This window comes from Centruroides vittatus, unplaced genomic scaffold, assembly GCF_030686945.1.
Source record: "Centruroides vittatus isolate TY-2023 unplaced genomic scaffold, ASM3068694v2 scaffold_1172, whole genome shotgun sequence".
NCBI lineage: Eukaryota > Metazoa > Arthropoda > Arachnida > Scorpiones > Buthidae > Centruroides > Centruroides vittatus.
The window spans coordinates 849917-865074 of NW_027122672.1; the positions used below are offsets into that span (position 1 = coordinate 849917).

A 15158-nucleotide genomic window follows, 5' to 3' on the forward strand; every position below is an offset into this window, starting at 1 on the left:
ATGCCTTTTTCGTAGTAGCTTTCTCTAATATCACAATCTTACGTTATCATTGGATAACGTAAGATTGTGATATTATATATAGTTTGTCAAGAATCTGCATTTTTTTGTCAAGAATTTGCATTTTTTACCGTTTTTCGGTACATCGTTTTTGCATAGTCTGCGCAATCACGAGGATTCTTTCGCATCTCGTGCACATTTCATGTAACAAATTGATTTTATTGTTAATTTTTGTATTATTATAAATATAACCAGGTAAATATACAAAAATAGTTTAACATTTAGTTTTATAGATTTAATAGGAATAAAAAAAACTGTCTTACAGAACAATCTTAAAGAAAAATGATCATATTTAACAATACTAAATCATGACTAAATGTAATATGTAAATTTTCAAAATTTAAACAGTTTTAATTAAAAAAATGTCTGAATTAGTTATAGAGTTTTTTGAAAATAATAAATAATTACATATACTTTTGATAATAATGTGGAGTATCTTCTTCAGATATCTGAAGATGATGTTCTGTAAAACAGTTTTTTTATTCATACTAAATCTATAAAACTAAACATTAAACAATTTTTAGATATTTACCCAGTATTCAAAGTAGATTAAAATTCTATTTACGGAACCAAGAAAATCTAAAAGTCCTCAGGACTATGTTCCTAAGGTGGCATGCACATATTGTAACGGCAAATTTTGTTTCATTTTTTACTGCCATTCCCCTTCTGTAATACAAGTGGTCATCACCACTGCCTCCTCCCTCCCCATTTGTGCAATCAAATGTACAATAAATGTCAATTACAGCAGAATATTCTAAAATAAATGAATTATTTTGTATGCGCAAACACTCCGATGACCTCCCTCCCCAAGTCAACATTCATCAACACCCTCCCCCATCTTGATGTCATTGTAATAAATGCCCACCACCTGACCCAGAAGGATATCATCAAAACAACATAATCAAATTTTTAGCTTTTTTAAAAGCCTCCAAGGATGTTTTCTTATGTTGTAATAAAATGTAGATACCAAATCTGAAATAACCATTGTTGCAAATTAAATTGAAAGGTGCCAGTTTGCCATTAAGTGCAACCATCATTGTAAAGATTATGTGTAAACAATAGAGAAGCTATGTTTATTTCATGCCATTAACAAAACCTAATAAAAGAAATTTATTTTACATAGGTACTTCAATACATAGGGTTTGTTAGAGAGGTTTACAGAGTATGCATAAAAGACATAAGTGGTGTAAAGAGCATAAAACTTAATTATGTATTTGAAGTACAAATAGCATTTCAAGTATAAAACAATGCAATAATTAAATGTCACAATCAACAGTGCAATAAAACCATCAAGTGCCAAAATTTGTAAAAATAAAATCAAACATTGTTAAATTAATTATTTGCCAAAAACTCCATAACTAATTCAGATACTCTTTAAATTAAAACTTTTTAAATTTTGAATATTTACATATTACATTTAGTCGTGATTTAGTATTGTTAAATATGATTATAAATTAGCCACTGTGATAATTTAGCTGGACTAATTACTGCACCTTTAATAGTGAGATTTTTAGAATGCTAAGGTCTTCAACCTGGTTAAAGTGTCATTCTCAGTTAACTACATGTATACAGTTATGTATATAAAACTATAGTAAACTAAATACAAGACTTTTAAGGAAAAAAATATATCTGTTCATTTTTCTCTTCATTTAAGTAATTAATACTTCACATTCAATATGGTAACTTTTAGCTACATTCCATTGAAGGTGCATTTTATTCATAAAAAGCTTAGAAAATGAGAATAAACACATTTAATAAATTTGAAAACTGAAAATGAAGACTATTGTAAACTAAATATAGGGGATACAAGCCTAAATTTAGAGGAAATGCATATCTAAAATACATATCCAGCATTTTAGATATGCTTTAAAATAATATTTATTCAAATTTTTTTCTGAATTTTTTTATCAAAAACACACAAATACTATTTAATTGTTTCAATAAAAATGTTTGCTTTATCAATATATCACTGCATCTGTATCAGTGCGATTAACATCATAAAGAATGATGGGATATAAAACAGAAAAGTAGAATAATCTTCCATTTTCTCTTCAAACCAAAAAGAGTAGAACAGTTGTGAAATGCAAGAAGTGTTGACTATTTAGTCATTATAGAAGTGTTTTTTATATCTCAGAAAATATGAATCGACTTTAATTTGATAAAGTAAAAAAATTGTTAATAATAAATCTTATCAGCATATAATCTAACATACTGTAATCATTTATAGCTGACTAGCGTAATCATTTAGTATATATACTTGATAAACTTCACAATTATCATCAGTATAAATTCATTCATTTTGGGAAAGAAATTCTCATAAAAAAATTAATTTATTGTGATTTTGCTTCTATCCCAGCATTGTTTGAAAACTAACAAATGGGACCAGAGAGGTACATAATCTTGGTCCAGGACTCTCTTGGCAGTTCTGTAGTATATCTATTATACCCATTACTCTGTAGTACAGTAGAGAGTCGTTATCTGAATCAATTGGGGACTGGGGTTGTCCGGATAACTGATTTTTCGGATAACCTATTATGTACGAAAAAATATATTAACCTGTCTGACGTTGAAATTTTTCTCCATTGCGCGTCGCTTCGTGTTGAATTTTCATCGATTTTAAGCCTAACAAAAATTTTTAATAATGATAATCGAGGCTATTGTATCGTTAAAAATTATTTCTTGATTTTGTACAAACAAAATAAATATATTGAAAAATATAAAAACATGAAAATTATACTTTAGAAGTAAATCTAGTATCAAAAAAGTTCGATTCAGCGCGACACAGTCCGACTGGAAAGCTTTCAAATAACCGACGTTTCGGATAACTGGTGTTCGGATAAACGACTCTCTACTGTACATCTCAAAAGAGCCTTGGACAAAGATTATGGACTTCTCCGCTTATGTCTGAGAGGAATATTAATTGTGTGTGATTTCAAAAAATTCAAAATAAATTTTCCTTTTAAAAAGCAGAAATATCTTGAATTAATGCAAAATTCAATTAGTTCAGTTCTCATTCATAAATTAAAACTGTCATTTTAGAATATCTATCAAACAGTAACAACCATTTTCACTGATTTTAGTATCTTTATATTGTTCCGCAACAATAGAAAACAATTCGCTTTGATTTATAGACAATAAATCAGGCGTTTATATCTTTAAATTATGTACTAATTCTATTAAATAAATGGACATAAACAAACAACATATAATACATTAATACAGATACCAAATAATATTACATTTTGCAATTTATGTTCAAAAAGATCTAGAAATGGGCATGTAAAAAAAACTGTAAAGATATAATTTTTGTAATTTATATATGATCAGTCTCATTCATGCATTCATGAGACAATGATCATAAAACATCATGTGTGCATGTAATAGTTCTTATTTCCATTAAAAAATTCATACAAAACATATTTGAAATTTGTCATGGAAAGTTTGAAAGAACAGAGAATTTTGTATTAAACTGAAAAACATTCAACAGAAGTATATATCGCTACTTTGGAAGAAAACTGGCACAACTCAAAATAATTAGTTTTGAGAAAATCCCATTCAAAAATTTAATTGAATATCACTTATCACTTATTCAACACTCACATAACTGCTTCCTAGTGGCCAAATATGCAAGTTACTTTTATGACACTTTTACACATCAAAATTTACTACATTTTCATTTTGATTATGACAATCAAAAAATCGCACTTTTTTGAGTTGTGCCAGTGTTCTTCCAAAGTAGCAATATTATGATAAAGCAAGCTTTATAATATGAAACTATCAAAATGAGAATATTTCAAATGGCATAAACAATTCAAAACTGAATAAATTTCTGTAACCAATATATAAATAACCCCAAACTGCAAGAAAAATGTAAAATCATTGTTTAGCTGGTAAACTGTAGATTCTGAATCCAATTCTGGAGGTGGTTTCACACCACCCCCAGAATTGTTCACCCTTCACGAGATACTCATCTTCAAAGGTCGGTTTTTTAACACGTATCAGTCTACCCCCTTTTCTACATGCTTCGCATGTAGACGTGTGCCTTGGTGCTTGCTATCATTTGCACCTCAGCACCCAGGTAAGGACAAGCCTCCACACCTCCCTAAAACTATATAACATCAAGTACTCTATGAACAGTCAAATGGGCTATTCGAAGCTGGCACAGTCACGTGGGCTAAATTGTTAAATGCGATAGTCTTTCGTGATAGTCTTCTGTCATCCTGTTAACCAAAAACATACCAACAAGTTTTTAAATTATCTCAATGGAATCAAATAAAAGTTTTAAAACACTTCATATTGTTTATAAACAATTCCCATCTGTAGCATGGCAGATTTTGCTGGATAACACAGTTTAAAAGAGAAGATTATAGAAATCAGTTTATATGGAGCATGCGCAATACAACTAACTTATTATGGAACATTTGAACATGATAATATTCAAAATAAATTCATATGTAATGTTTATTCGAACGGTAATGACCAATTTTGTAAAGCCCGAGGAAGAGCCCAGGAGGAGCATCGAAAACGTTCGTGACTCCAGTTAACAGGTTTGAAGAGTACATACACTTCACATTAATGAAACTATCATAAAAAGCTGAAGTTATCTAAAGAAAACTTAAAGAAAAAATATCACTATTAGGAATTCTAAACATTTTAAAACATTCTAACATTCTATGAATAAACATTCTAACTATTCTAAATATTTTCAAAAACATTACTAAATTAGTCAAGTAGCTGAATTAAAGATATATCAGATATATCATAAAGTAAATAATTTTTAATTTATAATAATAATATAAAAATTATTACTAATGTAACTTAAATTATCTGAATACAATAATATTTTAAATATCGGACACTACGAGAAAATTAACTGATTTAATTTGAGTTCGGTTGTATGTATACTTGACTTTGATTTTAGTTTGCTAACATTTTAAGCTCAATTAAATATTAAAGAATTAATCGAGTTTACCTTATTCACAAAACTCATTTAAAACAAACATAGGAAAATAATAAATTCACAAATAAAATACATGAAAAGATAAGGCTAAGCAAGCGATGCCTACCATTTATATACGCATATATACGAATAATGTAATGAAATAGTAATTACGCATATCTATAGAACCATACAAAGGATTAATGCAGTACATAAAAATTTTTCAGTAATTACAAATATTGAAATGTTAATAATGTTGCATTCAAGTTAAGATTAATTTCTGAATCTAAAACTTCAACTTACTAAAAAGAAATAAAAACAGATATAAAATTTAGCAATGGAATATTACAATTATATTTAATACGTATCTTTTATAATTATTTCAATTCTTTAAAATATTTGAAGTAAATAATAATTTTCATTTTAAACATTAGTGTATTAACAATACTTTTACTAATTCTTATTTTATTTGTATAACCTTTTATTCTATTAATAAATGTACGAAGACCTTGAGATAACAAGAATAAGCAATCAAATCAAATTGCAAGGATTTCAAATAATCTAACCTGTGATTACACTCAATTATTAAGGATCATTCGAGATAAATGGGTCAGAAAACTATTGTTCAATTTGAATACTATACTTACGAGTTAAAACACAGACATTTTTCGTTATTTACATAATAAAATTTTAAATCATCACCATTGATTATTTTGAAATTTCATTTTGTCATTAAAAAATTAATATAAACTAGAAACAATTTTTTTTTTCAAATGAAAAACTTCTGAAGTCCAAAACATATTTATATTTAAAACACTAAGTATAAGAAACTCATCAATTTTGCAAGAATATTTTATTAAAAAAATATGTCACATTAAAATTATAATTACTGATACAGTCCTTCATAAAAAATCATAATTATACATTCATATATAGAAATATACACTAAATATAAATATAAATTTTTATATAAAAACATTACACAAAACATTTATTATCTTAAATTTATCAAATTTCAAAAACTAAACTTTTTACCCACGTAACTACAAACAAGTCTAAATCTACAAGATTACCAAATATGTAGAGGCAGATTTCATCAAAGTAATAGCCAGTATTTGGAAATAATTTTATACTTTATACTGATACCTTCAACATCATCAACAGAATGCCTATCATATTATAATGTGAATCATAAGCTATTTATATAAACAACTTTTAATGTTTCACTGATATTTTAAATATTAGCACATCATTTTTCTTTAAAATATTTTAAATTTTAATTCAACTTTTAACATATGTAATAATTTTGCATTTTAGAGAATTGCTAAATTGAAAATTACTTAGCAAAAATGGTAATTTTATTTTGTAACTTATGTGTACTTATGTTTAAAAGTGTATTATGTGTGCATTACATATAGCATGTGCAATATTTTATAATTGAAGAAATATAATTAACTATTTGATAAACTGGATATACATTAAGAATACACAACTAAAACATCAAACTCCAGCATATTAAGCTACCAAAAAGGTAGCGAACCCTTCCCTTTTGCAAGATAATTATTTTTGACATCGCATAATAAATACTTTTAATTCATCTGTCGTTATCATGTAAACGGCATTTTGCAATCGATGACTTTCTCTATTTTTTCAACCGTACATTCCATCCTGCTTTGTTTTATTATAGAACCGACCTAACCCAACGATAACCATTTACAACAATAGATAATGTTTGTTTCAGCATTAAAGTATATTTTACGTGCTAGATTTTGGCATTTCGGTTACGTATTCCAGAAGATAAACATAATCAGTTTCCACCACTGTAACAAATAATATTTTACATATAAAAAGTAGACACAACAGCAAACACAAGATATTATAATAGTAGCAAAAATGCTACTTTCTAACATCTTCAATTCACACTTTATCCGAAAGACCGATAACTTGTAACGAAAGACTTTGATGATGATAATAATAATAATTTTTCTACTTGTTATACTTGTACAATCATTACTACTAGTGTTATAACCTCTTCATATCAATGCAAATGATAGTGACTTACATATATGTTTACCAGTAATAAGATATGAAGATTTTATAAAATACCGAACGGCATCGGGACGAAAGAGAGAAAAACAACCGAACGACGCCGAGACATTTAAATTACGTCCACCATTTAAAACGTAGCAAAAAATTTATGACGTTATTGCTCAAGCACAGTTGTTTATGTATTTATAAGCTATTTTATTAATAATCTGGGAGATAACTTACAAGTCATTTTGATTACACGGTCTCATCAATTTACTTAATCTCTACACATTTAAAACCCCTCTGGCTCAGAAAATTTAAGTGTTTTAGTATAAAAATTGTGTAGAAAATGTGGAACGGACATAATTACAATGAAATCGAGAGAATTTTCTATAATAAAACGTGAATTTCGTGTGTGAATGGAAAAGCGTTGACCTTAAAGTATTTAAATAGTGTAAAGTGTATACTTACTTCGGCTAATTGTTCGTCCGGTTCTTGATCGTTGATATTCAAGCCATAAATTCCCGAATAAGCCATCCAACATTCGACAAAAAATGAAGAAAAAAAAACAAAAACAAAACACCAAACTTTCTCTTCCAATTCACCAAATTAAAAAGGGAAAAAAATATTCTACAGACCACAAAAAATCACTAATTTCACTTATTATCGACGGTAATCGACTTAATAACTCTTTAACAGTTCGAAACCATCCGAATATTTATTTACTAACGATAAAATTATTAATGTTTTTCCTTCTTCGTACCAAAACAGTTGACGCCATCAGCATTCACGTGACTTACGCATAAATGATATCTTCACTGTTGCCAGACATTGAGTAACGTTTCATTACTAAATTTATATTTATTTTAAAGAAATTTAATGTTTTGGAGTTAATTTATTACTTCTAATTACTTGAAGTATAATATTACTAAATTAAATTGATATCGTATTCTAGTTAATTTATTTATTTTTTTCGTCATGGAGGATTGATGACGTGTAAAAATTGCGATGTCTCTAATGGAACGATGTAAAATAATATACAGAAAAAAATAATCTGTTTTTTCTAAATTGCGCGAAATAAATCCTTAAATTAGAATCTATTCGGCTTACGAGGATAATTGCTATAAATCGAATTTCCAATTGATGGCCAGGCTAATTTACACGGTCTCATCAATGATACTTAACGTCTACAAGGTGGAAGGTGTCTAAACAAAGAAACTGAAACTCAAATAGCCATTTTTAGTGAATGGTAGAAAGGAAAGGATTGATGGTATTTGCAGAGGAGTGGTGGAAAGATAGAAAGAGATGGAGATCTTTGGTCCACGACCCAATCCAGGTTTCACTGGATTAAGTGCGAAGAAGAAGAATTAACTTTGAGAATTATTAATATTCGGCGGCCGGATGGCATAGGCGGCTAAGGCGCGAGTCTCTATCGTTTTGGAATCCGGGCAGTCGAAAAACCTCAAGAAATTTTCGAGGGCGATTCCCCGTTAGATCACTCCCATATCTCACTACTCGGTGCCTTCTTGTGGGCTAGCCGAACTTACGCTGTGCACGGAAAAAAATCCTCTTAGTAACTACAGAATGGAGAGCCAAAAATAAGAAAAAAAAACCCTTTTAAAATTGAATCAAAGAAGGGATATAATTATCTACTTTTTTATGGCTATAATTTAATTTGAATGGAAGTGTAATTTTCTGGTTCCATTGATAGCTGTGTGAACGAAACGATGCCCAGCAGCGGTCGAGTGGAATAAAACCACTTAACAGTGGCGTGCCGTCATTGGAAGCGGTGGAAGCGCCGCATTCACCTTCCAACGATCTTCCCTCGTATTTTATAAAATATAAATTTTCATATTTTAACGTACTTTGAATTAATTAAAATTAATATTTTATTATAACCGCATTACGTATCTCATTACAAATTTCTATACTATATGTGAGAAAAACGATAAGATCGCTATTGTATATTCGAATGTCACTGACGGTATGGAAGCGCTTACGAGACAGCTTTCGAGGCGAGAATAACCGAATGGTGTAAAGCAGCCGGAGGGCATGACGCACGCGCTTTACGGAGCACCAACCTCGGCCGGTTTAGCCGGTGGAAACTACACACGCGCAACACTTCCAACGATTCTATCCCTTAGCCACTGGTAGGGAGCTCTCTGACTAAGCGAATTGTATTTTTTTTTTTAACTCTTTCCGCCCTGTGGGCACTAAGAGGGCCTCTTTTAGTAGGCCCATTATGGGTTCGGCCAGGCCCACAATGGGGCGACCGGGTGGTGAGGGACGGGGCCCGACATATCCGAACGGACCACCCCCCGAAAAATTCCTGGGGATTATTCGACCCGTTCGGATTCGATCCCGGGTCCCCCAGAGCGGTAGGCTGCCACCTTTACCGCTCGGCCATCCGGCCGTCAAGCGAATTGTTTAAGATTTAAAAAGTAAAGAGTATTCGATGTTATTTTTATGTACGTATTTTGCAAAGTTATATTTAATTATAATTTTTTTTTTTAATTATACCGTAATTAAATTGACAGATTTTCAGACAAAATCTTTAGAATTTTTATCACTTTTAGATGTTTTTCATAATATTAAAATTATTAACAATTACCGAGCGTGTTTTAATTCTTTAAATTAAGTAAATTTTATGGGAAATTTTTTGATTTATCTAAATTACGTAGCGAATCGCAATATTTATATTCGTGCCCGGACTATATCGACGAGTAACTCTTAGACATAAAACATATTATAATTAATGTCGATCCGAACAAAGACGTACTAAAAGAAATATACGATTTAATACATTTAATATTTACGGTAGCATCTACCGGTGGGTCTGTCGAGCGCAGTTTTTCGACCACGGAGCGAATTCGTACATCGGCCAGGAACACTCACTCGGTCGGAGGAAAAATGGTCGTCGCTGGCGTCGTTTTCGATAGAAAAAGAGCTTTTAAATACGTCGACGGAGTCGACGACCGGCGACTTTTACGATAAAGTAATTAACGACTTGGCGGAAAAAATCGCCGAATAGAGTTAGTTTGTAAAAAATTAAAACAACAAGTTTTTCTATCATTGTTTGTATCGTATCAATTTGTATTGTGTATTATTTGTATTTTACAACTAAAATACGTAAATTGTTTATTTTTGTCATTTCGAGTATTTGTTTAAAACTTTTATGGAAATGTGAGGTTCCGGGCAGGTCTGACCCGTCACGAAAGACGCAAAAAAACGGTTAATTTAGAGAAAAATTTATTAGTTTAAAAAAACATAGGTAAAAGTCGTTTGTAGTCGGACACCCGTTGTTTATATCAAACTGCCGGGCAGAAACCGTAATTCGCGGAAGAAAGTCGTCCTACGATCGGTGGAAGATCGAATTCGTCTTCGATTTTGACTTTTCTCGCGCTCCGGGTAAGAGTCTCGGTACGTTTAGTAACCAGGGACCGACCACTCGGGAAGCGTGATCGAGGGAGAACGACTAATCAAAATGGACGAAAGAAAGAACGGAGATCGATATAATCTCCGACGATCGAGGGCACCTGGCACTCGGTTAACGTTCCGAATAACCAAAACGCCGTATGTCAACGCGCAAAAAAAGAAAAAGAAAAAAAACCAGTTTCTCGTCTATCGTGCCAACATGTAACCCGTGCCACTTCGGACTTAGACCGTGTCCCCGACTCCAACGGACGAAGTCTCCCCGCGCCTTACAGACTCGTCGACGCCACTGTCCCGGGGTCACCTTCGATCGACCATCGAAGAACCGCATCGACGCTCGGGACGTCCGAACGGCCGATTGTCCTAAAGCAAACTATTTTGTACATAGTGTATGTTTATTTTATGTTAAAATAAACGGTTTTTGTCAGATACTTGTCGTCTTTGTCCCTACAGCCACCACCCACGTACGAATGGACCCTAGACCATTACTGACGCGCAATTAACCGATTGTCCCTGGAAGTCGGCTTCTTACAGAAACACGGCTTCCCTATCATCAAATGTCACGGCACGCCACTGCCACTTAACACTGGTTTTCTTCACGTTTGTAACACCTAAATATGGTACGATTTCCCTTAGAAAGTCCTCTACTACTTACTCCACTTGTTACCTACTGTAATGAATATTTGAACATTCTGAATCATAAAAAATAAATTTTTTCGGTCATGGGTCTTATAACGTTTCGGTTTCGTTTTCCATTTATCACAATAACTATTTTTACCTCATACTTGTGAATTGTCGATTTATAAAAATAGAAAACTTAATTAATTCATTTCCTAGTATGCCAGTATTGCCAGGAACAAATATAAAAGTTACCTTATTTACATGACTTTTATTGTACTCTGGTACATAAGGTATTACAGCAAGAGTCATACAATCATTCAGATGCTCGTTTGTTATTCTGGATCCGAACATTGATTTTAAAAATTTAATTGTCGAAAAACCACTTTCACAAAGGTAAGTTGATCCAAAGCAGACGTTTTGTATCTCCGAAAAGTTTTTGGAATCCAGGAATGAAAGTCCATTTTATTTTTATTCAGTTGTCGAGTATTGACTTCACCGGACTTTTCTCCCGTGTGATGCCTTAACTCTATCGGTAATAATAAACGGAACGTGTTAGAAAAACGTCACACATGGTTCCATAATTTTACTATCGATTTCTCTATAAATTTCCATTGTCTGTCTGTCGGTCCTTCTTTAAACCCAAAAATGGAGTTAAATAAATGAAAGCCGAGACACGATTTAGAAAGCTCGGGGGATGGAGACCCCGATTATCGTTACAGGAACTTCCGGTTTAGACCGGAAGTCACGTTATTTCAATTGAAATATTTTCCCCCGAAAGGAATTAATTTTCTTTTTATCAATTTATTTTCACGTCTCCGTGTGGTATAAAATGGCCGAATTTATTCTCTCAAGTAGAAGCTATTCAAACAACAATACTACTAACCGGACCTGTTAATTATTAGGCATTTATTTTGGATTCAAGGTTATCAGCGAAATTAATTAGTCAAGGAAAGTTATTGGAGAAAGGATTATATTATAAATTTAATTTAATAGAAATCTTTTGCAATCGTGTTTTTTCACACAATTTTCTACGTAACTTTCCTTGTATTATTCTATGTATTTCCTTAAATATTGCTTCGTAATATCCCAATCTATATATATAATCGAGACGAGTTGATAATAATAATAATCAGCGCAGAGCCCAAACGGTTAGGAGTTGAAAGTTGAAATTTGGTACACAGTTAGGGTACGTCACGAGAACGCACTCTAAGAAGGGCTTTTTTGAAATTCCTCCTCACGAGGAGAGGGACAGGATTAAAGCGTAACACTTCCATCAACAATGGAAGTGTTAAGCAACAATGGAAGTGTCAAGTAATAATGGAAGTGTCAAGTAACAATAGAAGTGTCAACAATGGAAGTGTTACGTAACAATGGAAGTGTTAAGAGAAAGCGACGTGCAAGACGCAGATGCAGTTTTTTTCGTTTTTGCGGGATATCGAAATATTTTTGACCCATCTAAAAATTATCTAATTAGTCTGGAAACAGGGGAACCCAATTCTTGCATTCTGTTAAAACGGGTAAGGTTGACTATAACGTAATAATCTGAATCTTCGCTATCGTTACTTTTGCCCGAGCAACGCCGGGCCTATCTGCTAGTTTTACAATATTTTATGGAAGAAGAAAGAAAGCAAATTGTATTTACAATATATTTATTTTTACAATAACAAAACTGAACTTAGAATAATACTTTTTATAATTAGAATTAAAGTTTTATCACGCATTTTTTTTTTACTAAACTGATCAAAATATTTATGTAAATGAAATTCTATATTTATATTCGATCACGAATAAAGTTTTTTGGACTATAATAATTGTTGCAAACTTTACAAAAATGTTTACAAACTTCTTTTACTTACTGATACATTTATTCTTAAGCATTTATTTAAATCTTCAGAGCAGAATTACCTGAAATGCTAAGAGAAGAGAGAATTGCTATTAAATTATCTCTCACGAAACACAATTATACGTTGCAAACGTTTCTTTATTCTGAGCATCGACTTTAACAAAAGCCATTTCCATAGCATTGTGAAACGAATTTCAACAAAAAATTTTAAAATGTGTAACCAATATCCACAAGTGTAATCGGAAATTCCTAAAGTTCGAATGGCACCCCTCACGTAACGATCGCTGTTAGGTATTACAACGCCGAATTTTTTGAATTTGATGAATTTGGTGGACACGTAATACGGAATGAGCGTCTGAATGTCCATTCCTTTACCCAGACGTTCTGCGGAAACACTTCGGGAAAACAGGGTGCAAAATGCTTTAGAAGCAGAATAGATATTTAAACGTGAAATGGTGACGATGGAAGATATGGAGGAGACGAATATAACGGCTCCTTTCTCCTTAGTTAACATCGATGGCAGCACGCAACGAGTTAACTGTACCACAGAAGTTACTTGCAACGTGATTATTTTTAACACGTTTTCCGTCGTTTCGTCTAAGAAGAGACGCGGTAAATTGCCTAAAAACCCAGCATTGTTGATCAATATTCCTACGTCTTTGCCTTCTAATTCCCGTGCCACGTCACGTATGGCACCCTCTTCTGACAAGTCGGCTCGGATGTAGAGGCACCGATTTCCGTAAGTGCTCTCGATTTCTTCGGCCGTACTTCGCAGGGTCTGTTGGTCTCTGCCGACGATGATTACGTTCATACCTTTTTCTGCCAATTGCAAAGCGTAACTCCGTCCGATGCCAGCATTTCCGCCGGTGATAACGGCCCATTCTCCGTATTCGTTACGGAAATCGTGAAAAAATCGAAGTAGAAAGTGTAAATATATAAATCTGAAGAAGGAATAAATCGCAGAAATTGTTGTTAAAACACCCACTGCGATGAAAAAGCAATCGCACGTCGGAAACGAATAGAATCGCTCGCATCGCTGCTCACTTTCTACCATTGATAATCAAAAAATCCGTTCGTCAGATAAAATCTTTGCGGCCTAAAGCACACGCTTTACTTAATTGAACAATCAGTTTTGAAAGAAGTCCAATTTCTATACATACATTTTTCTTTTTGATAAATTTAAAACCTGTTCTGCAGATGTTTGAAGTTTTAATCACATACATGTGTAAGTTCGCTAGCCTGGAGGAAATTGGGGACTTAAAATCCCACTTCTCGAACACCAGTATAAGTTCGCCGACTTCTAGGGGGAATCGTTAATCCCGCGACAGGATGGTCTAGGGTCGTTCGCCTGTGGGTGTGGGAGAGGAGACAAGCAAGGGCGTCGCCAGAGGGGGGCAGAGGGGCAGTTGCCCCTCCCTAGACATGCGAAAAAAATTATTTAAATGCTAAGTCATTTATTGCCCGATTTATAATTCCCGCGCGAAAAACCCAAGAAGATTATGTTTTAATTAAAATAATCTTCTTAAGCTTCTTAAAATTTATGAATCGTTTTTATTTTACCTACATACAATTCATATCCTCTATCAATTTATATCATCTTGCCCCCTCCTGGCCCATTGGCTGGCGACGCCCTTGGAGACAAGGACGACAAGTGTCTCACAAAGAAACCCGTTTATTTAAACACAAAACAACTCACACTATGCACAGTCCTTTACACCGGTGAACGTTTTTGTGTCGATGAGTTTCCTATCGTTGCTCGATAGCGGGCCTCGGGGCAGCGGCGGGTGAAGCGACTCGTCGGTCGGCGTCGGCGGACTTTTCGATGGACACCTTGGAGCACCTCTTGTCTCTCTCGAAACTTCTCGGAAAAAAAAGGTCTACTGTCTTTTTCGCTCGGCGATTACATCAATCTTCCTTTTTCGTATTGTTCGTGTTGATTGGCTCCACACCCCCTCTTTTCCGCTTCTCAATTGGTCCCTCGCTTGTCTCTAAGCGAAAAACGACCTCTGTTCGAGTCACGAGAAAGAGCCGCTTCGTCGAATCTAACTTGACACCGTCCGTTACTTCAGGATGGGAAGAATTGATGGAACTTTGAAACTTGCGCTCATATTTTCCCTATTGTTGTCTAGTCGGCCAGGTTTTTGAAATTTAACGATTTGATGCGATGTTCCTTTTTATTGAAAACCTTTCCCTTTTCCCAAATTTCGATGATCTAAATTTCGTATACGAGCGACTTAT

The 15158-nt window shown here is 33.0% G+C and overlaps 2 protein-coding genes across 2 annotated transcripts in view; both read right to left on the reverse strand.

Annotated features, from left to right (window-relative positions):
- The window catches only part of Nedd4 (E3 ubiquitin-protein ligase Nedd4), an 83497-nt gene extending 75669 nt beyond the window's left edge, over positions 1 to 7828 (reverse strand). The window contains exon 1 of the mRNA XM_067284374.1: positions 7496 to 7828. Coding sequence (XP_067140475.1) covers positions 7496 to 7561 — 66 coding nt within the window. The 5' untranslated portion in view covers positions 7562 to 7828. The remainder of the gene's footprint in view (positions 1 to 7495) is intronic.
- Positions 7829 to 13017: 5189 nt separating this feature from the next.
- LOC136986802 (inactive hydroxysteroid dehydrogenase-like protein 1) lies at positions 13018 to 13974 on the reverse strand. The gene has a single exon (XM_067284417.1). The coding sequence runs from the start codon at positions 13972 to 13974 to the stop codon at positions 13018 to 13020; it is 957 nt and encodes a 318-aa protein (XP_067140518.1).
- Positions 13975 to 15158: the final 1184 nt, after the last annotated feature.

What these genes read in the sequence shown, in the direction of transcription:
- LOC136986802 (XM_067284417.1), bottom strand. Translation starts at nt 13,974, where the DNA reads ATGGTAGAAAGTGAGCAGCGATGCGAGCGATTCTATTCGTTTCCGACG.